We start from the raw sequence: 22,055 nt of genomic DNA on the forward strand, positions 1-22,055 counted from the left end.
GCCCTGCGGCTGCCACCGCTGCCCGACATCCACACCTCGCTCCGGACCTCCCCGCCCCCCCACCCCCCCACCCCCCGCCCGCTGTGCTCTTCTCCTCCCTCTCCCTTTCCTTCCTTCCCCTCCCCTCTCTCCTGCCCATTTCCTCTGGCACATCTCGGAAAAGAGGCAGCTGAGATCACTCTCCCTCTGGAGCAGGAGCCCCGAGGCGCTCCCTTATCTCCCTCCAGCTCCAGACGGCCTTGGGGAGCCGGGAACTCCTGGGTTCTAGGGCCCTTTGCCTAGCTTCCCTCGTCGCCCCCCCCCCGCCCCGATTTCCCCAGCTCCTGCTCACCTCCCTGCCACTTTGGTCCTTCCCCCCTCTTCAGCCTCGCTCTGCAGGGAGACCTGGACTCCTGGGTCCTTCTGCGGCATCCCCTTTTCATTGTCTCTCCTTAGGTTTTATCCTCAGTCCTGCTTTCCTTTTCCTCCCTCTCGTCTTCCCTCATTCCTTTGGCTCTCCTCAACATTTGGCGGGGGGGCGAAGAGGGGCAACTGGAGGGCAACTGGAGGCAACTGGGGTGCCCTCGCGGACAGGGTGGAGCTGGCTGGGCCCCGCAGGATGTACCCCCAAGGCAGGCCTCCGGTGAGTGGATTCCCAGGGCGCGTGAGGGTGGGGGGGACCCGAGGGTCAGGAGAGATTATCGGGTTAGTCTGGTCCTGAGACCTAGTATCTCCCCGACCACGCTCCACTCCAGGCGGGACAGCCCTTCAAGTTCTCGGTCCCGGAGATATGCGACCGCATGAAGGAGGAATTTCAGTTCCTGCAGGCTCAGTACCACAGGTGAGGCGGGGAGGAGGAGCTGGACTGGAGGGCTGACCCCTCCACCCCGCAACCTTCACCTTGTGCAGGAGCCTAAGGCTTTAAGTCTGAGGGAGGGGTGTTCAGGGGTACGTAGAGGGCCAATGGGGCGGAGAGTGGGAGAGTACAGGTGAGGGCTGACCCTCGGAGAACTAAGGGCCAATAGGCCGTGGTCTAGGAGTGGGCGTGGCCGGGGGGGGAAGGAAGGAGGGCGTTCGAGGGAGGAACCTAAGAGCAGGTGAGGGGAAAGCCAATAGGAAGGGAAAGAAGGTGGGAGCCCAAAGCTCCAAGGACCAATAGTGAAAGAAGGGGAGGGGTGGGGCCAGAGTAGGCGTGGCCAGGTGAGGGAAGAAGAGCCAGGAACATCCTAGGAATTGACTTCAGAGTGGGAGATATCCAGGTCCTGTAGGAGCTGGGGGTCAGGGCACTTCCTGATCTAAGTGAGGAAGCGGGGGCGGGGCAGTTCCTGAGGCTGGGTCTACCCCTTTCCTTGATCTCCCCAGCCTCAAACTGGAGTGTGAAAAACTGGCCAGTGAGAAGACCGAGATGCAGCGTCATTACGTCATGGTGAGGGAAGGGCACACTGAGCCTGCTCCAGGAACCTCCAACCCTATCCTAATTTCTACTGATTGTTTTAACTCTAAAGATCTGAATTCCAGTCCTTGACCCTGCCTTGGGCTTATGATAAGGCCTTAGGGAAGGTCTTTTCTTCCCTGAGCCTCGATTTCACTATTTCTAAAATGACTCAAGGAAGGGCAGTTGGATTTAGTAATCTAAAAATCACAAAATATTCAAGCTGGAAGGGACCTTAGAGATCACCTATTCTAACATACCTCTCTCACTCACCCATCTACCCATTTTACAGATAAGAAAACTGAATCCTTGGGAAGGAAGGAAAAGGTCAGAATCTCATAGTGACTTAAGCAGGACATCCTCTCATTCCAGGTGCAGGGTGCTTCCCTCTACTAGGGGTGGGGAACCTTTGGCCTCGAGGCCACACGTGGCCTTCTAGGTCCTTGGATTCCGCCTTTTAACTGTGTCCAAACTTTACAGAACAAATCCTTTTATTAAGGGGATTTTGTTCTGTGAAGTTTGGATTCAGTCAAAGGACCACAGCTGAGGACCTAGAGGGTCACATGTAGCCTCAGGCTGAAGATTCCCCATCCCTGAACCAAACTACTTGCCTATGCTGGCTTTTCCGAGATGATCATCTAGAATAGTAACTGGCATTTTCATAGTGATTTAAAGCTTTCAGAATGCTTTGTATAGATGTCCTCATTGGACTCATAATGTCACACCCCTCTCCTCATCTTGTAAAAGTCTTTAAGTTCTTTGAGAGCTGGGACTGTGTCATTCTATAACGGAACCGGAGGGCCCTGAGCGTACCCCTCTGTGGAGGATCTTAGGCCATAACTCATAGTTTTCTGGGAGGTGTTTGTTCCTTTTAATGAGTGTGTTCTCTTCAGGCTAATGGAGTAAGGGCTTAGGATTGGAGGGAGCTAGAAATCAGAAGTTCAGAAGCCAGGAGAGAATGGGCATGCTTCTCTCTCAGTCCCAGTGGGTCCTGAAGGGAAGGGAAAAGTACAGGCCAAGGTCGTTAATAGTAGACAGAGAATGTGTTAGAAACCTTCCTTTCCTGCTCTTGGAAGTAGTGATAGGGGTTTCTCTGAAGCAATCTAGGAGTTGAGGGTGGCAATGAGGCTGCTCCAGTAATAAGGTCAAGATGGACTAGGCTGGACCCCAGCCCACAGGAACAAAGTAAATGGGAGAGTTTTGGGGATCAGTAGTGCTTGGGAGAGATTTCTCTAGGATAAGTGATATAGGACTAAATGCTATAAATGCAAGTCTGACGGGACCTATATGTATGTTGTAGGGTAGAGGGATGGGGAGGGCAGTGTCAGGAACTGGGCTAGTTAGTTCTGACCCAACACTGAGATCACCAAAGGGAAGGCAGGAAAGGATATCACCTATGCCTGATGACAGCCTTTCCTTGCCTTTCAGTATTATGAGATGTCCTATGGCCTCAACCTGGAGATGCACAAGCAGGTGAGGGGGGAGGAAGCAGGCTGTGGATTTCAGGATCCTAGCCATACTCACAGGTAACCCTTACAAGGGAGAGACTTAGTGGTGGAGTATTTCACTCTAGGCCTCTAGGATCGGTGTTGGAGCCAAACAGATTGCTTTTCAACATATCTAGGTCTCATTTGGATTTGTGACCTTGAGCAAGTCCCTTCCCCACCTCTTGGCTTTCAGTTTCCCCAGATATAAAATGAGAGAAAGGGTAGAACTACAGACTCATAGAACATCAGAACCAGAAGGGACTTGAGAATATAGAAGGTAAACTATCAGCACTAGAAGAGGTCTTAGGAGAAGATAGGACGTAGAGGGAGGTAAGGTGTCTTGGGAATGAAGAAGCCTGGGTTCAAATCTGTCTCGGACACATAATACCTGTGTGACCCCCAACCCCCACCCTACCCCCACACTAAGGTAACTTTATAAGACTGTGAATTGTGGAGGGCATCCTCTCACTAACCTCCTTACAACAATGAAATCACTGATCTGCTTGTTTTTCTTAGGGGTCCTTAGAGCACAGTACCTCCAAGATAGATGTCACCTTAGAGATCCTCTGGTTCAATCCCCTTATTTTACACATGGAGAAATTGAGAGCTGACAGAGGTCACAGTGGGGCTGGCACCGAGTGATCTCTAAAGGTGCTTTTCTGTTCTGACATCCCCTACCAGGCGCCCGTGCCCTGCCCAGCCTCATTCTCTGCTAGTGCCTTTGCTCCCCCTCCCTCCCACTACCCCCCTCCCCCTGTCCTCATTCTTGTGGCTGGCTGCTTTGTTCCGGCAGTAATTTGCTGTCACTCTTCAGATCCATCAATCCCGTCATCACGGGGCTGCCTGCCAGAGAAATTAGTTTGGAGCAGAGCCCGACGGAGTGGTGAATCCAACAGCCATATTTCTCCAGCTGGAGAGGCCTCCCTCCCAGTTTGCTCCTTTTATGATCGTGGGAGTGAGACACACACATGCACACACACACACACACACACACAGATATTCGTAGACATTCACAGACAAACAGACAGGTTCAAGGGTACAAACACACACACACAAACACACACAGACATTCATAGACATTCACAGACAGAAGGGTTCAAGGGAACAAACATACACACACACACACACACACACACACACACACACACACACTCAGCCCTGGCCCTTCTCTGGAAAGAACCAGTTCCTTCCTGCCTCTTCAGTTGGGGAACAGCCTTCTCCATCTCCCTTCCACCCCTGTGAGGAAGGCTGGTCAGTGGCCACCATCTTCTCTGAACAGATGAGGAAGCCTTGACTCAGAGAGGGAAAGCAATAGAGAGGAAGCAGGAGAGCTGGGGCTGCTCCTTATCATAGGGAGGCCAAGGAGGGTGGAGAGGGCTTCTTCTTCTTCTGCCTCCAGCTTTCCTTGTAAGGGATTGTTGGAGGAACTGGGAGACACTGTTTTCCTCCCCATGCCTCCAGCCTAACCCTGTTCTGTATCTGTCTCTCTGCCAGGCAGAGATTGTGAAAAGACTCAGCACTATCTGTGCCAAGATCATCCCCTTGGTGAAGCAGGAGGTGAGCATGGTGGGTTTGGGGCTTCTGGGAAGGGCAGGGAAGGGAGGATCAAAGGAATATAGATCCTATGAACTAGAAAGGACCTCCAAGGGCCACCTAATACAGTGACTTCATTGTATAGATGAGTAAACTGAGGCTCAGAGCAGTGTCACTTGTCTAGGATCACACAACCACTATAGTCAGAGGTAGGATTGGAACTTAGATCTTCTTGATGCTAAGTTCAATGCTCCATCCACCCTACCTCTCTGTTTCAGGGTGCTGGACTGTGAGAGGACAGAGGTTGATAAGGGACAGGGATCTTTATCCCCAGTGCAGTCCATCAGTTCAACAAACATTAAGCAGCTGCTTGGTTTGCTCTTGGGCTAGGGTATCCTAACACATTAGTCTGGTGGAAGGGGGACCCAGGTAGCAGAAAGAACATAAATAGATTTGGGACTGGAAGGGAGCCTAGAGATCACCCATTGCAACCCACTCATCAATGAGATTGTAATGTCCTTGAGGGCAGGGACAATCTTTTGCCTCTTTTTTGTGTCTCTAGTGCTTAGCCTGTTATGTGGCACCTCATAGGCACTTAATAAATTTGATTGATTGATTAGGAATCTGAGGACCAGAGAGTATAAGTTATTGACCCAAGGTCCTCCGGGTACTAAGTAGCAGAACTGGGACTCGATCCCAGGAACTATCAATTCAGAGTCAGCTATTTCCATCACCCCAAGGTGTCTCTGTTCCATCTCCCCACTGCTGCTGCCTTCCCCCTACCCCTACCTCAATGTATTTCCTATCCCAAGCACCAGCCACAAGTCCTTCAGGCTGTGGAGAGAGCCAAACAAGTGACCACAGCAGAGCTGAACAGCATTATCGGGGTGAGTCAGCATCCATCAGGCTGAGGTTTTGTCCAGGGCTTGGGGCCAAGCCAAGGAGTTTGACGCTTGGTTAGGTCAGACCTCGGATGCCCCCAAGTCCCTCTTTTCTACTTTACCCTTGACTTTCTATAAGACCTCCCCTGTCCTGAGCCTTAGTTTGCTCTTCTTTGAAATGGGGCTGTAAACCTCCTTGGGGGCTAACTATTGTCCCCCTCCCCAACCTGGACCCTTCTCCAATCTAGCAGCAGCAGTTACAGCACCTGTCACACCACATTCCACCTGTACCCTTGACCCCCCACCCTGCAGCAGGGCTGCTAACCCTGTCTGGAGCCCTGGCCACCCAGGCTCAGCTAGCAGCCACCACTACTACAACTGATACTACTACCAAGGAGGACCAGAGGATCTCAGGCACAAGGGAGACCCCAGGTAAGGGCCTTACTCTGAGGTTGAGAGAAAAAGAGGGAGGGGATGAGGAAAGAGAGCTATTAGATTAAGAAGAGACATTGGGAGGGGGGTAGGAAAAGGACTGTACCAGGGAGGAGGAAAGAGGGTTACACAAAAATACAAAAGAAAAAGGACTTGGTGGGATGAGAAGGGAAGCAAGCTGTCCCCATTCATAACTGTTCTTCTGCCTCTTCTCTCTCTCTCTCTCCCTCTCTCTCCCTCTCTCTCCATCTCCCTTCCTCACTCTCTCTCCCTCTCTCCCTCTCCCTTCCTCTCTCTCTCACTCTCTCTTCATCTCCCTTCCTCTCTCTCTCTCTCTCTCCTTCCCTCCCTCCTCTATTATCTTCATGCCTCCCTCCTTCCCTCCTCCCCCTTCTCTGCTGTCTCTCTCATTCCTTCTCTTCCCCTGGGCCTGGGGAGCAGCAGGCAGAGGCCACAGCAGCCGGGTGAGTGATGGGGCTGGGACTGGGACTCTCTCTTTCCTCTCCCAGAGCCACCCTGAGCTGAGACCACTTGGGGGTTTACTGTGGCATTTCCATCTCATCTGCATTTGTCTGGCCCTTGGGCTTCTCCATCTTGGGCAGTTTTGGCCCATGTTGGGGGGGGGGGGTAGTTAGGATCCTGGGGTCTGGGTCTTGAGCCCCAACTCTTCTGCTGGCCTCTCCTCCCTTCTCCACCCCCACTGCAGCTAGAGAGATTACTGACCAACGCGTGCCCCTGTCTCCCCCCCTGCTGAGTTAAAGATAACAGCTATAAGCTGACAGCCCACATCCCTCATCTTCAGTCAGGCTGGTTTCAGCTCCATGTCCCATCAGCATTTGTGAGAGGGGTTGGTGAGGGAGGGATGGAGGCACCTTCTGCTGGATGCCCATGACCAGCCCCATCCGCTTGGTGCCCTAGACAAAAGCTGGGACTATCCTAGTCATGCCCCACCTGAAAGACTGGGTCCAGTTCAAGAACTGGGTTAGAGGAAGGAGCTGGGATGGGGACAGGCCAAGAGAGCAGGCCACTGGAGGAGTTAGGAAGGTGTAGCTGGAGAAGAGAAGGTTCAAAGCTATATTCAAATATTTTAAGAATATATGAGAGAGTGAATAGACTTAATGTGGGCTGTGAAGGGTACGAAGAGCAATGAACTGAAATGGTAGAGGGACAAATTTGAACTCGATGCAGGGAAAAACTTCCTAACAGCTAGCTGTTCCCCACTGGGATTGTCTGTTGAGGGAGGGAGGGAGCTCCCCATCACTGGAGATATGTAAACAGAGGCTGTTAGAGATACCTTGTGGGGAGTGGTTTCTCAGACTGGGAAAGAGGCACGGTTAGGTAGTTTCCAAATCCCTTCCCAGATCTGACATTCTGTGTTCTAAGGGCCTGTGTTCTCTGTCTCAAGGTACCTCCCAGCTCTCACAGTCTCTGACCAGGGCAAGAGGGAATAAACAAGGGGGAAAGAGAAGGGGCTGTAGGCTGAGCTGGGGATTTTCCATTACGGATATGCTCTATTGTCCCTTGCAGAGTGAACATGTTACAAGATGGGGAAAAGAAAGCAGAGTTGTGGGGAAGGCAGAGTGTGTGTATGTGTGTATGTGTGTGCATGCGTGTGCGTGAGTGCGTATGTGTGTGTGTGTGTGTGTGTGTGTGTGTGTGTATGTGTGTATATTTATAAATAAGCCATGGGAAGAAGCAAGTACAGCCTGGCACCCACCTCCCTTGACCCCTAGAGAGGACATTGTGGTCTCCTCAAGAACCACGGAGCACATGGGAGCTGAGACCCCTTCCTCAACAGAGAACCCAAGACCTGCTAAGAGAGCTAAGAGAATACAGGCCCTCTCTCCAGCTGGGCCACCCTGTGTCTAATGGATGACCATGTTCCCCTTCTTTTAGCTTACAGGAACCCTGGGGACACTTGTTCAGGGACTTGGAGAAGGGGATGGGCACTTCTCCCCAGAGCCAGCCGAGCCTCCATAGCTGCTTCCAGGATGCCTGATAAACCTTTTACATTTTCCTACAGAGCCCATCCCTTTCATCCCCAGAGAGCCTGGTGGAGGAAGAGTGGCTCATTGGTCAGACACACATGCAGGAGGAGAAAGATCCCCTGGGAAACTACGTGAGTGGGGGTCTGTCCTCTTTCCTCTCTCTCAGCCTCAGTTTCCCCATCTGTAAAAAGAGAGGCCTGGGTATTTTAATGATCTCTAAAGGCCCCTTCCAGTTCTGATATGCTATGGTATGTGTTTCTTATTTTTTTAATTCTTGATATCTTTTGTGCTTACAAGAGTTTTATTTCCAAAAATGTTCCTTTCCTCCTTGAAGACCCATCGCTTGTAACAAAGAATAAAAAGAAAGAGAAAAAAAATAAAAAGTCAACCTATCATATGTTTGGAGACCTTTCCAGACCCTGACATGTTGTCTTCTATGTTCTAAGCCTCTTCTCAGCTCTGACATTCCAGGTTCTCTCTACTAAAGCCCTTCTGGTTCTGACCTCTTATGGTCAAAAGAGGCTGCTGATGAGGGGAGCTTGGCTTTCCCTCTGAGGACTGCTCATGAGGGGGTCCCTCCTCCCAGTTCCCATCTAGCTCCCCCTTTCTCTCTGCCAGGACAGTGACAAGAGCGATTATAATCTGGTGGTGGATGAGGTGAGTCTGGGCCTGGGCGTGGGGGTGAGGGTGTACAACTGGGACTTCTTTCCTCTGTGGCAGCATCAAGAGGAAGGTTTTGGTTTTTTTTTTTTCTGGGAAGAGGACATTGAGGATGAGTTTCAGAGTATCTTGAGGGGGAGATACAAATCCTGATTTCTTGGACAGGACCTAGGACAGAGGCTAGAGAGAGAAAGATGGGAGTCCCCTCCTCCCTTCTTCCCTCTGCCACTCTCCAAAAGGACTGGGGAAAACTCAATGACTTCTAAATGTCTCATCTTACCTTATGGCCTCATTAAGATGATAAAACCCCAGAGTCTGAAAAATCTTTAGAGATTGTCTAGTCTAGGGTTTTTTTTTTAACCAAGGGATCCATGAACTTTTTTAAAAATTGAAAACTATACTATATTTCAACATAATTAGTTTTCTTCATAATCCAATGGATATATTTTATTTGCTGTATTTAAAAAAATGCCGAGAAAGGCTCTTCAGGCTTTACCAGATGGACTGCCAAAGGACTCCATCACACAATGAAGGTTGAGAATCTCTGTCCTAAGGGGAAGCTGAGTAGCTCCATGGATAGAGCACTTGCCTGTAGTTGAGGACCTGAGTTCAAATCTAGCCTTGGATATTTACTAGCTGTGTGACCCTGAGCAAGTCACTTAACCTTGACTGTCTCAGGTCGGGAGAAAAGGATCTCTGATTTAGTTCTACTACCCCTCTCCCATTTTATTAAATATAGTCTGTAGAGGGAGAGGGATTTGCCTAAGGACATATCCAGCATAGCTGAGATGGGAACCTCAACCTTCACAGCTCAGCTCTAGGCTTTCTTCCTTCACACCCTCTGAGATGCAGCTTCAATTTTACCACCTTTTTTAGTTTGGAATCTGAGCAAGTCTCTTCCCTCCCTCCCCGAAGCTGCCTCCCTCCTGGGGCTGGGTGGAGGAAGCAGGGATAGATAAGCCCAATCAGAGACTCCCTTCTAATTGAGGAGAAAGAAATCACCCTTTAGGAGGGTGCAGGTTCCTCAAACTCTCTGACCTTCTCGTTGCTAGGATCCTGTCATCATGGAACCCCCCAGCCTGGTGCCCACACCCAGTCCAAAGCTACTAACCCACCCAGATGTGTCTGACAGTCTGGCCTCTTTGACCTCAAGCCAGGCCACACTGATCCCCAAAGGCAAGGACCCCAGCCTGGTAAGGAATTAGAGTCCATCCCTAGACAGTCATTGTGACCCCATTTCTAGCCCTGGGCTGCTGACTCTGACGCTTCCCAGAGCACCAGGGACAGGGAGACTGAGTGCCCTGTGATGCCAGATGCCTGTATAGGGGTCAAGAAAGCTGGGTTTGGGGCAGCTGGGTGGCAGAGTGGATAGACCACCAGTCCTAAAGTCAGGAGGACCTGAGTTCAAATACAACCTCAGATACTTACTAGCTGTGTGATCCTGGACAAGTCACTTAACCCGAGTTGCCTCAAGAAAAAAAAAGCAGTATTTGAGTACAGACTTACCCTCACTTACAAACTCTGTCAACTTGGACAGGTGATTTCCTTTCTCTGTGCCTCAATTTTCTCATGTGTAAAATGAATAGTTCTTATATAAGATGAATACACGTGTTTCATACATGTGCTACCTTCCTCCAGATTAGTGATGGGAAAGGTGCTTTATAAACTTCAGGGGTCGGAGAAATGAGAGCTGGGATTTTCAGTACTCAGCACTTCTCCCCCCACCCCTACATGGCATATGGCTCAATTCACCAACTTAATTTTAAACATGGTCTTAAAGTCCTCACTGTATACAAGGAGTTAATGTGGCAGTTCCTGGCACCCAGGCCCTGCAGGCCTTCCTGCCTGGCTGCTGCCTGAACTGCTTCCCTAAGCCCTGGATCGATTGGCCAAGTCAGACTTGGGGATTGAAACATCATTGCTAGGACTGCCTTTCAGGGCTAATCAATCTGAGTCCCACTGGCTCCAGCAGATGAGGGAGGAGGGGGCCAGTGTGAGACAGAGAGATGCTAAGGGGATGGGAGTGCTCCCAGGATATCCCTGGAGCCCCTCCCACAAAGTCATAGAGCCCTACTGCTCACAGGAGGGGCAGTGGCAGGAGCAAGGGGGTCAGCTTGTAGAAGGGAGCCGCCCCCCCCAACAGGTGGCTCTATCTGCCCTGTCCCACCCATTTATAACCACACTCATATGTGCTCATGTGTGATAACTAGCAAGATATCCACAGATGGAAGTACACACATACTCACAGGAAATGGTATACCCATGCATGTCATACATGCGAGCTTCATGTCTGAATGTGTATGTCCATACATGCACTCATATGTACAAACCCAGCGCACTTTGCAGGTAGGCAAATGCATGTGGATTTATGGACAATGCCCATGCAAATCTATGTAAGCATATCCACTGTGGCTCCCCTCTATGTAAACAGTGGCTAACATGAGTGGGCATGCTCACACATACACAGACACCTGCAGATACACACATGTGCTTGTTCATATAGAACCCTCCCTAGTTTTCTGCCAAATGCATTAGCTCTATATAGTCCCCAGCTATTCCCTGACAAATCTCCCCCAGACTAAATCTGACTGCCCCTCCCCCTCCTGTTCTCTGTGCAGAAGCTGTTTTCTGTCAGCTCGCCTCCAATGGGCAAGCCCAGCAGCCCCTCCCTCTCCCCAGACGCCTCCGCCCCTGGCCCCAGCTCTGCCAGCCACCTCCATCAGCTTGGCACTGAACTACTGCCTACTGCAGACAGCACTGGTGAGAAACCTGGCCTCCGATCCACCTCTACCCCAGTTCCTGGGAGGGGAGAGTCATCCTTTGAACGATGGATGAAGACTGTCTGGTGGGAACAGGACCTCCCTGACACAGACCGTGGGCTAGGGGAAATAAGGGAGACTGAAAATTAGGAAACCTGGATTCTGCTATCAGATCCATCACTAACTTACTGTGTCATCCTGTGCAAATATGTTCCCCTCTCTGGACCTGTAAAATGGGGGTGGGGGAGGGGAGGAGGAGAACTAGAAGATGTCTAAGGTCACTCCTAGTTCTAACATTCTCTGTCCTAAAGGCCCTCCCAGCCCTGATATCCTGTTTTCTAAGGGCCCTCCAGCTCTGACAACCTGTGATTTAAGAAGGGTCCTCCCAGTTCTGACATTCTGTGTTTCATGATTCCAAAATTCCAAGCATATAAGGTTTTAAGTTACTAAGATTCATTCTAAGAATGGAGAATGATGTAAGTTGCAAAGGCTGAAGACTCAAATGAATCCTATATTCTGTATTGAATGTGTATTTGAGAATGGACGGTGGGAAGGGGTGTGTGCTGATGACATTCAGGTTTTAGGCCCTATTGAAATGCCATGTATTGCTTTGGGATGTAACTGGGAGTAATGAGAAATGAAGCTGGTCAGGCAGGGTGGGATCTAATGGAATTTGGGAGACTGAGGATGGGATATTGGATGTCAGGCTTAGGAATTAGGACTTTTGATGTATTAAACAACAGGGGAGACTTTGGGAGTTTGGAAGCAGGGAAGAGATGGGAAGAAAGTGTTGCTTGAAAAAGACTGTACAAGAAATGTCAAGGGTATAGGCTGGAGGAATGGAGGCTAGTTATGATACCATGAGGCTCACTAGAGGTGGGCTGTCAGTAGATAAGGAAGACATTTGGAAGATTTAACTAGACTTAAAGAACGAAGAATGGTGTACCTCAGAGATCTAGTCCAATCCAGTCATCTGACAGATTGGGAACCAAATGCCTAGGGAGGGACAAGGTTTACCCCATAGCTTGGGAGCACTTGGGACATAAAGTATAATGCTGGGGCTCAAAGATGCCTCAGAGGTGGCTGGTTGTGGCAATTAGAAGATGGTAGTGCCATTGGCCCAGGGAAAGTGGGTTAGATCGTTGAATCGGAGGGTCATTTGAGGGAGAAGAAGGCGGTGACCTGGGTTTTTTGGATGTGGTGAGCTTGAAGCAATAATGGCGTACCTAGAGAGATGAATGCCAGGCACTGGGGCCTTCAGAGAGCAACCTCATAGTGGGGAGTGGAATTTCCTGTGGCAACAAATGGGTCAATTGAGGGTAATGAGAATGTAGATGAAGAGGGATAGTTGGGAAAACTTCCCTATCCTCAATGACTTCCTCCTCTGAAGGGTCCAGTAGGCACTGCTGAATCCTGATGGGGGCCTCCTGAAACCCTCAACTCAGGAGATTGGAGAGCTGAAGCCCCTTTGCTGGTGCTGAGGGGAGGAGGGGATGTCTGAAGGTCTTGTCCCTTCCCCACAGCCTTGAGGAGTCCCCTGACTTTGTCTGGCCCCTTCATTGCATCCTTTGGCATGGGACCCCATACTCTACTCAGTGGGGACCTTGCTGTGCCTAGCTCCTATGTGACCCTTCACCTGTCCCTACAGGTCAGTGGCCTCATGATGTATGGCTGCTCCCCCTATGGTGACTGAGCATTGGGTCCCCATTGGGGAAGAGGCAAGCACTCTGGATTTTCTTGGAACTGGGCCAGTCCACATGATCCTATTTGTTAATGGGGCATGTATGGTCATCAATTATCCTTCAGGACTAGGAGAAGATGCTGAGGTTCTCATAAGCTTTGATTGAAAGTTCTGTCCAGCTTGGGGGGTGAAGCAAGGAGAATCTAGGGTGGGGGAGGGAGACTGAGGCTTTCTTCTTCCTTACCCTCTGAATCAGCAGATGGAAATTGAATCTCACTCCCACATCCAGGTATCTGCCTTCTCTTCCACCTTGCCTGGGATCTCTGGGGGAAAGCCGTGAGTACCCACTTAGCTGATAAGGGCCAGTGGGCTACCTGGAAGAGGTGACTGGAGGTGCATCTGGAAAATGGGTTGGATTCCTTTGTGACTTCACATCCAAAAGATTCTTTGAGACCCTTAAAAGTGGTTGTATCCCAGGCTGGCATGTATCAGAGGAGGGACCAGGGGACAGATGCCTCTCCAGAATATGTCTGATAGAGTCCATTTTGAAGCCTTTCTCTAACTTTATATTTGAAAAATAAAGGGCCAGCTACATCCCAATAACTGTGTATGGGTTGGAGGAAAAGCCTTTGCGTAGGCTCTTTGTAAAGTTGTCTGCAGTGCTCTAGTCACAGCAGAGTGGGGGTTGGTTTGTTGGGATGGGGAGGGTCAGCCTCTACCCCCTGGCTACAGGCCCCTTCCAACCCCTACAGGGCTTACTCCTTCCACGTCTGCTGATGGGTGGATGCAGCCAATGCCCTTCCTGTCAGTTGCCCTCCTGGGCACAGGCATCCCTAGGCACACCAGACATCTGTAAACTCTCACCACAGTGAGGTCTTCTGTGTGGTCAGCATCAGCAACTGCATCCAGGATGTCTACATGAGGGGTTGGGGAGAGTAGAAGGGGGGCAAGGGCTGTGTGAAGGCTTGGGATGTGGCCCAGCCAGGAACCAAGACTTCTGTGGCACAGCTTCACTGCTTGGTGAAGAAATGGGGCCCTGAGCTGCCCAGCCTTGGCCCTTATGGAGTCCTTTCCTGGCAGAGCTACCCACTGTCCAAACCTGGTGCCAGGGGTCTGAAGTGGGAGGGAAGCTCTGGGCTGTTCCCTGACTTGGACTGTGACTTTGGGCAAGCCCCCTCCCCTCCTCTGGCCTGAGCTGAATGATGCCCCCAGCTCCCTTGCAGGCCTGGGATTCTGTGGCTCCCCAGGGAGCTGGGCCTGGTGCTGAGGCTGTCCCCAGCTCCTCCTCTCCTTTCCCCCTCCTCCCCTGCACCCAGAACCGGGACAACTACATCTGCTCCTGCAAACTACTGTCAGATCTGGCAGCCCCCACCCCTCCATCAAGGCTGTGCTCACATCCTCAGTGCCTGCCTGCTATGCCCTGATCATCAGCCCCAATGCCAAGGTCTGCTTCTTCTGCTGCAGTGACGGCAACATTGTGGTATGGGACCTACAGAGCCAGGCCATGGTCAGGTGAGGGCCAGCTGGAGGCTGAGGGATGTAGAGATGTAACAATATGGGTCTATATAATAGGGACCTGCAGATATGGAAAAGGGCATTTTGGTATTTGGGAGTAGAAGTGAACTGTGTATGGCATTATGGGGTATCTGGGGATGGAGAGGTTGGGGGACCCAAGGCCAAGGGGATTCAGTAAGTAGGGTCCCAAGGCTAGGAAAGTTGTGCCAGTGTGAACTCTGAGTCTCTCTGGATCAATGTGAGATCCAAGGTAAGAGGAAGAAAGAGGGCAGGGGTGACCCAGTATTTTAGTTAGAAGGGATCTCAGCAGCCCATTAGCATAACCTGTACTAGATGTGACTATGTGGGGCCCACGGCTGGAGGGATTGGCAGCATGAAGCCCCAATTCCCAACTTCTCTGGATTCCTTCCATCCACCTCCCAGATGGATATGTCTAATTCAAGTGCCCCTAAGCTGAACTTGGCATCCCACCAGGCTTCCCTGCCTTCCTTGTTGTTGAATATGCCATGATCCATGGCTCTGACCTCTCTCCTTTCCTTGAGGCAAATCTGAGGCTTTGACCAGCCTCCTGACCCTGGTGTGGCTACCAGCCACTCTGTCTGTCTGCTACATGCTGGGAGGAGCTCTCACTGGAGGATCCTCTAGCCGGCTTGGCAAACGAGAAGGCTCATGGCCTTCTCCCTCCTTCCTGACCTATCCTTCTCTTCAGACAATTCCAGGGCCACACAGATGGGGCCAACAGCATTGACATCTCTGACTACAGGACTCGGCTGTGGACGGGTGGTCCGGACAATGCTGTGCACTACTGGGACCTGCTTTAACAGCATGACTTTAGCTCCCAGTTGGTCCTGGAAGGAGGCTTCTCAGCAATGGGGTGGAGGTGGGATGATGCCAGGCCGGCCTGCCTGGCTCATTCTTGGGCTCACTGGGGTATGAAGCATCAGGGCCCAAAAGAATTGGGACAGAATGTCAGAGTCCCCAAATGGCAGCCTTGGACCATCTAGTGTCCCACAACTGCATGGGAATTCTCTTTCCAGTCAGTGTGGGGTCACAGAATGATGAGTTGGGGATCTACGGCACTAAGTTCAGATGTTGGTTCTGCCTCTGACACGACCTTGGGGTGGGTGGTCACCACCTCTCTGAACCTCAGTCTCTTCATTTATAAAATGGGTGTTTAGAGCCTCTAAGGTTCCTTCCATCTCATGAGTGGTCATCTGCTTTAAGATCTTTGGGGATGGTAAACTCACCCTTCTTGAGGCAGCCCGTTTTACTTTTGGACAGCTTTAATTGCCCGGATATTTTTTCTTACATGAAATAGAAGTTTGCCTCTCTGTAGTTTCTCTTCCCCTATTGCTCCCAGACCTGTCCTCTGGGGCCAAGCGGAGTGAGATGATTGTGTCTCCCACAAGCCGACCCTTTGGATTATTGGAGACAGTGAACACGGCCCTGTCCCCAGCTCCTTCCATCCTTCTATGACTGGGTTTAGAGAACTCTGTCACCATCTGGGTCTCCTTCCAGTCTGACACCATCCTAGCTAAAATGCATCAGCACTGCCACCCCCCCCTTCCAGATCTGACTGATCTAAGATTGCCTTAGCTTTTTGGATCACCCCATCACATTGTTGGGGGGTGGGTTGTCAGAATTTAGTGCCTAGACAGGAGTCAGGGATGCTGGTAGAGGTGATTAGGAATCAGCAGGAGGGACAGGATGGATGGTGAGCAGTGTGTGTGTGGGGAGAGCGGGGGGGTGGGGGGTGGGGGGCCTGACACCTTCCCTCAATTCTTCTCTACCAAATCTTCTCCCTTGGCCGGTGCCCCAACCAGGAGTCGCTGGCAGTGGGTCTGGAGAGCAGCAACGTGGAGATTCTGCATGTCCACAAGCCAGAGAAATACCAGGTCCCCCTGCACGAGGGCTGCAGCCTCTTCCTCAAATTCTCCTCCTGCGGCAGGTCTGGAGGGGACTGAAGCTCTGGGGCAGATCTGATGCTCCTCTCCCCCCACTCCATCTTGCTGTAGCCCCTCCAAGTGGTCCTGGTTTGCTGTGGGGCTTGTGATCATTTGCTTTCCTGCTCTGGGCCTTGACTTACTTCTCCCAGAGCTAGGAAGCTCAGGATTTTTTAAAAATTGTGGCATATGGGGCTTCCAGCTTGTCTTCCTCCCTCAGGCAAGTCCTTTCACTCCCTGGAGCCTCAGTTTCCTCATCTGTAAACGAGGGGTTGGACTGGATAGAACATCACCACCCTTGTCTAGCTGTCCTTCACCCTGCCTTCTCCTTCCTTTGGCCCTTCAGGGAAGTGGTTTGTGAGCACAGGGAAGGACAACCTTCTCAACACTTAGAGGACACCCTGTGGAGCCAGCATTTTCCAGGTGAGGGTGAGTGGCAGGGAGTGGATATGGCCCAGGCCCTTAGTGGCAGCCATGAACTCTACAGCACAGGATCATAGACATCCCAAGAACCTCACGGGCCATAGAGTGCAGAGGAGGAAAGGGGGTCCCAGAGACATTGTCCTAGGTTCTGAGCAGGAAGGGACCTTTGAGGCCACCTGGTCCAACTCCATCATTACATTCAGATGAGGAAACTGAGGCATAGAGAGGTTCAGGGTCACACAGCTGGTGTTTGAGGCAGCATTCGAACTCAGGTCTACCTAGCCCCTAGCCGCCTAAGTTCACCCTTCTAAGTGGTTAAAGAAGCCCCTACTGAGGCCGTCTCCATCCTTCACTCAGCCCAGGGAAATGGGGAAGAGGATCTCTCATAGCCAGGGACTCAACTCACCATCCTCCCTCTCTTTTCCTCCCCTCACTCAGGGCCATTCCAAAGAGTCATCCTCTGTCCTCAGCTGTGACATTTCCGGCAACAAGTACATGGTGACAGGTTCAGGCAATAAGAAGCCCCTCATCCCCTCTTGCCTTGAGGGAGGAGCCTCCCCTTCTGGGAGCCCAGGCTGGGATCTCCTCCTCCACTTTCCTGACTTTCCACACCCAGCTCCCCCATGAGTGGCAGGGCCTCTGACCTTCAGAGTCAATAAACATCTCAGTCACATGTCCATGCTGGGCTGCAGGAAGGCAGCCTTCTCTTCTCCACCTCCCCCAGCCACCCTACCTGGGGTTCCTGGAGGCCAGACCAGGGAGCCAGCAGGAGGCCAAAAGCAAACTGAGGGGATGTCAATGGGGAGGGAGCAGAGGGCACTTTGGGCTCTAGAGGGGCTGAGGAGCTTTGGGGTTAGCCCTCCTTGTCCACCTGACCTAGACTCCAAGGAGCCCTCAGGCTCTTTGTATGGCCAGAAGCTCCTGCTCAAGATTTACGGCCTTCCTGCCAGATCCAAAACTTTGAGCTGATGGGCAGTCTCAGGGGCCTGGTCAGTGGTATAGATGGGCCTGACTGGAGAGTGTGCAGAGGGAAAGCAGGGAGTAGGGTTCACAGATCTGTGCCCAGAGGGACCTCAGACCTGCTGTTATTTTACCAATGAGGGAACTTGAGGTGGGAGAAGGGTCACAGACGTGCCCAAGCATGGGAGCACTGGCCTCAGAGAGGAAACTGAGTGCCAGGACGGCTGAGAGAGGCCAGAGAGATCCGCCTTGGGATCAGGCTGGCAGCCTTGGAACACAAATCAGATGACTTCCTTTGCTCCGGGTGGCCAGGGACATGAGAGCCTGGGTTCTGGCATCTGTTAAGTGGGTGACCTCCAAAAAGGCCCTGGGCAGAAAGAAGTCCCAGAGTCCTCTGAAGAAGACACCAAAGCCCCCGTGCCGCTGGCATTTTATTAAATATAACCTAAAGACGGGGGCCTACAAACCCTCCCGCCAAAAAAACAGAACCCAAGAAGTAGAAAAATAAACACGAAGACCACACAAAATGTCCAGAGTTCCCATTCAGGGATTCTTTGGGACGTTGCTGCCTGGTGGGCGGGGGTGGAGCCAGTGTGGAGGCGCCTCATCAGTAGATGACTTCGTAGACGGTAGCCTTCTTGTCCCCTGAGCCAGTGACGATGAACTGGTCATCCGTGGAGATGTCACAGCTCAGAACGGATGAGGATTCTTTTGACTGAGGGGGACAGTGAGAGAGAAAGGCACAAGGCATTATCGGGGAGCTGGATTGGGCCTGAGCCTGGGTGGAGGCTGTCCCTCCCGGCCCTGACCTGCCTCGATCTCTGCTGCTCTGGGGCCCTTGGTCACTGCCTCAGTGCCCAGGTGTGGGCTTCTCACCTGGAAGATACTGGCTCCGTAGGGTGTCCTCCAGGCATTAAGCAAGTTGTCCTTGCCAGTGCTCACAAACCACCTCCCTGGGGGATAACACAGAACAGCTTTTAGATTCACACCTTACAGATGTGATCTCACTGAAGCCTTAACAACCCAGGGAGGGAGGTGTCCTTAATATCCCGTTTTGTCACTGAGTCATTTTACAGTCTCGTCCCACTCTCTGTGAACCCATTTGGGGTTTTCTTGGCAAAGATACTGGAGTGGTTTGCCATTTCCTTCTCCAGTTCACTTTATAGATAAGAAAACAGAGGCAAACGGGGTAAAATGACTTGCCCAGGGTCACAAAGCTAGGAAGTATCTGAGGCAGAATTTGAACTCAGGTCTTCCCGATTCCAGGCCAGAGGCTTTTTCCACTGAACCTCCTCCTTAACAGTGGGAAAAAGCTTTAGACCAGGAGGAAGAGACCAGGTAGGGGCCAGAAACCTGGTATCTAGTCCCATCTATGCACTTTGCCCTGTGTGACCCCAAGCAAGTCATTAACCTGTCAGGTTCAGTTTCTCCATGTGTAAAATGAAAGGTCTGAACTCAAGCTCTAAGGGTCCACCCAGCTCTGACATCCTGGGTTCTAAGGGTCCTCCCAGCTCTGACTTCCTGGGTTCTAAGGGTCCTCTCAGCTCTGACATCCTGGGTTCTAAAGCCCCTCCCAGTTCTAACATTCCTGTTCTAAGGGTCCTCCCAGCTCTGACATTTTGGGTTCTAAGGGCCCTCCCAGTTCTAACATTCCTGTTCTAAGGGTCCTCTCAGCTCTGACATTTTGGGTTCTAAGGGCCCTCCCAGCTCTAACATCCCTAGTTCTAAGGGTCCTCTCAGTTCTGATACTCTGGGCTCTGTGTATGGTGTTAACACAGCATAGCAAGAAAAACCCAGAAAATCACAGACAAGGCCGCTGTCTCTCTCCAGCAGCTCACCCACTGATGTCATCCATTCACTTCACAAACATTTGCTGATACAGGGCTGGGCCCTGTGCCAGGTGGGGAAGGGTCAACACTGTTACTGCTAAGTCAGAAGCTGCTACTGAAAAGGGGAGAATGAGAAATAGGCAGCCACTGGCCCCTAGTCAGGGCCGTCCAAGCCCCAGGCCCCCGCCCTCCCATTCCCCTCCGACACGCTCAGTGCCTACCACATGAGGCGAACTTGAGGGAGAGTACGCAGCTTTCATGTAGGTGCAGCTGGTACTTGTCTGGTTTGCTGACATGCAGGATCTCCACGGTGCTGCTCTCCATGCCCACTGCCAGCCAATCACCCGTGGGGCAGTGGCCCAAGGAGAAGATCTGGAGGGTGGAGGAGAGGTTGATGGAAAGGTCCACAGAGTGAGCTCTCCCTGGGGCCCAGGGCCTGGCCCATCCTCTGCCCACAAAAGCCAGATGCAGGTCCTTCAGCTCCTTCTGCCCTCCCGTTTCCATCCTCAAGGGGTCTGTGGAAGTGCTGGCTCCCTACCTGGGGACCCCGGAGGCCTGAGTACCTGGGAGCTAAAGTCATGCTGCTGGAGCTGCCGGCCCTCACGCAGGTCCCAGCAGCGTACGGTGTTGTCCAGGCCCCCTGTCCACAGGCGCGCTCCATCGTTAGAGATGTCGATGCAGCTGGCCCCATCTGTATGACCTTGGAACTGCCTGCAGGGAGAGAAAGTGCTCAAGTGGTCTTGGCTGGGACTCCTTACACCATGGCCTGGTTCTCAGCATGGTCTCAGTCCACATGTGCACAGCTGGCCCTCACCTGACCATGGCCTGGTTCTGCAGGTCCCATACCACAATGTTGCCATCACTGCAGCAGGAAAAGCAGACCTTGGCATCGGGGCTGATGGCTAGGGCATAGCAGGCGGGCGCTGAGGATGTGAGCTCAGCCTTGATGCGGGGGGTAGGGGCTGCTAGGTCCCAGATGGACAGGGTACTGGCTTCCCCACCCACGATCAGGCTCCGTCCATCTGGCAGCAGTTTGCAGGAGCGGATGTAGTTGTCCCGGTTCTGGGTGCAAGGGGAGGAAAGGGAGAGGAGAGGAGGAGCTGGGGACAGCCTCAGCACCAGGCCCACTTTCCTGAGGATTCACAGAATCCCAGGCCTGCAAGGGAGCTGGGGGCACCATTCAGCCCAGGCCAGAGGAGAGAAAGGGGCTTGCCCAAAGTCACAGCCCAAGTCGGGGAACAGCCCAGAGTTTCACCCCCACCTCAGACCCCTGGCACCAAGTCTGGACAGTGAGTGGCCTGCAGGCTGGGCAGCTCACGGCCCCATTCCCTCACCAAGCAGTCAAGCTGTGCCACAGGAGTCTTGGTGCCTGGCTGGGCCACATCCCACACCTTCACACAGCCCTTGCCCCCTGTGTAGACGTGCTGGGTGGAGTTGCTGATGGTGACCGCACAGACGACCTCGCCGTGGGTGAGGGTGTGCAGCTGTCTGGCATGCCTGGGGATGCCTGTGCCCAGAAGGGCATCTGATGGGAAGGGCACTGGCTGCATCTGCCCATCAGCAGACACGTGGAAGGAGTAAGCCCTGGAGGGAAGAAGTCTGTGTGGGGAAGCGGTAACCTTCAATCCACCCCACACACATAGGGAGCATACACATGGTAGCCTCTCCTTGGTAAGCACCTCACAAACCCTCCTCCCCTCAACCCCCACAGCCATGGGACCAATCTCTGTCTGATTGAACCATGGCAGACACCTTGCAGCCCACCCTGGAGAGTCCACCCATTCCTTTCAGAGCCTCTCACAGCTGGGCCCCTAGGAGATGAGTGCAGACCTCTGGCTTCCCTAGCAAAGGGTAAGGACAGAGGGTGGGGCTGTGGGAAGGCCTTCCTTGAAGTGGCCCATCAGGTCTTATGTTCAGCATTGTGATTAGGGCCAGACACCAGGAGCCCAGGGGATCCCCTTCTCCCCTCTACACTCACGGTTTCCCTGAGGAGCTGCTGGGTAGGTTAGCAGAGAGACTTGAGACCCGCATGTGGGAGTGAGGATCATAGCTGACCTGGAGACACAGCAAGGGCAGTGGGCAAGCAGAATTCCACACCTGTGGTGGCCCACAGTGCCCTATCCCCACCCCTCTGTCCTGCCCCCCAGGAAAAACATGGCCCCTGTCTGTCAAAAGTCTACTGGAGCCTCAGGATGGGGATAGCGGGGAGTAGATCCACAGGAGACCAAAAGACGAGGGTGGGAGGGCCCCCCCAATACCCCACCCTCCCACCCCCCAGGAGGGCAGGGAGAAGATGCAGCAGCCAAGAACCTCAGGACCACTTACCAGGGCAGGGCGGCCATAGCCTGACGTCCCTCCCATGGCACTGGCCCCGTTGAGTTGTGAGGAGGCCAGATGGAGCCCGGTGTAGGCCCCTGTAGTGGTCAGGTCTCCATTCACCGCTGAGTGCACCATTCCCATCCCGAAAGGGCCAGTGTAGGAGCCAGCCACAGCCAGGGGGCTCCTAAGGCCCAGGGCTGGCACAGGACCCAGAGGGCAATGGTCAAGTTGGTG

The 22,055-nt window shown here is 52.5% G+C and overlaps 1 protein-coding gene and 1 pseudogene across 4 annotated transcripts in view; one reads left to right on the plus strand and one right to left on the minus strand.

Annotated features, from left to right (window-relative positions):
• On the plus strand, window positions 1-18,358 carry LOC140499822 (transducin-like enhancer protein 2; annotated as a pseudogene).
• The window catches only part of LOC140499819 (transducin-like enhancer protein 1), an 11,971-nt gene continuing 8,002 nt past the window's right edge, over window positions 18,087-22,055 (minus strand). For all 4 annotated transcript variants that reach the window (XM_072601701.1, XM_072601704.1, XM_072601703.1 and 1 more), the window contains 8 exons: window positions 21,828-22,018; window positions 21,481-21,557; window positions 20,837-21,086; window positions 20,317-20,564; window positions 20,066-20,213; window positions 19,724-19,874; window positions 18,550-18,626; window positions 18,087-18,388 (listed from right to left, as the gene is read on the minus strand). In XM_072601701.1, coding sequence (XP_072457802.1) covers window positions 18,281-18,388; window positions 18,550-18,626; window positions 19,724-19,874; window positions 20,066-20,213; window positions 20,317-20,564; window positions 20,837-21,086; window positions 21,481-21,557; window positions 21,828-22,018 — 1,250 coding nt within the window. In that variant the 3' untranslated portion in view covers window positions 18,087-18,280. The remainder of the gene's footprint in view (window positions 18,389-18,549; window positions 18,627-19,723; window positions 19,875-20,065; window positions 20,214-20,316; window positions 20,565-20,836; window positions 21,087-21,480; window positions 21,558-21,827; window positions 22,019-22,055) is intronic.

This window comes from Notamacropus eugenii, chromosome 4, assembly GCF_028372415.1.
Source record: "Notamacropus eugenii isolate mMacEug1 chromosome 4, mMacEug1.pri_v2, whole genome shotgun sequence".
NCBI classification, from domain to species: Eukaryota; Metazoa; Chordata; class Mammalia; order Diprotodontia; family Macropodidae; genus Notamacropus; species Notamacropus eugenii.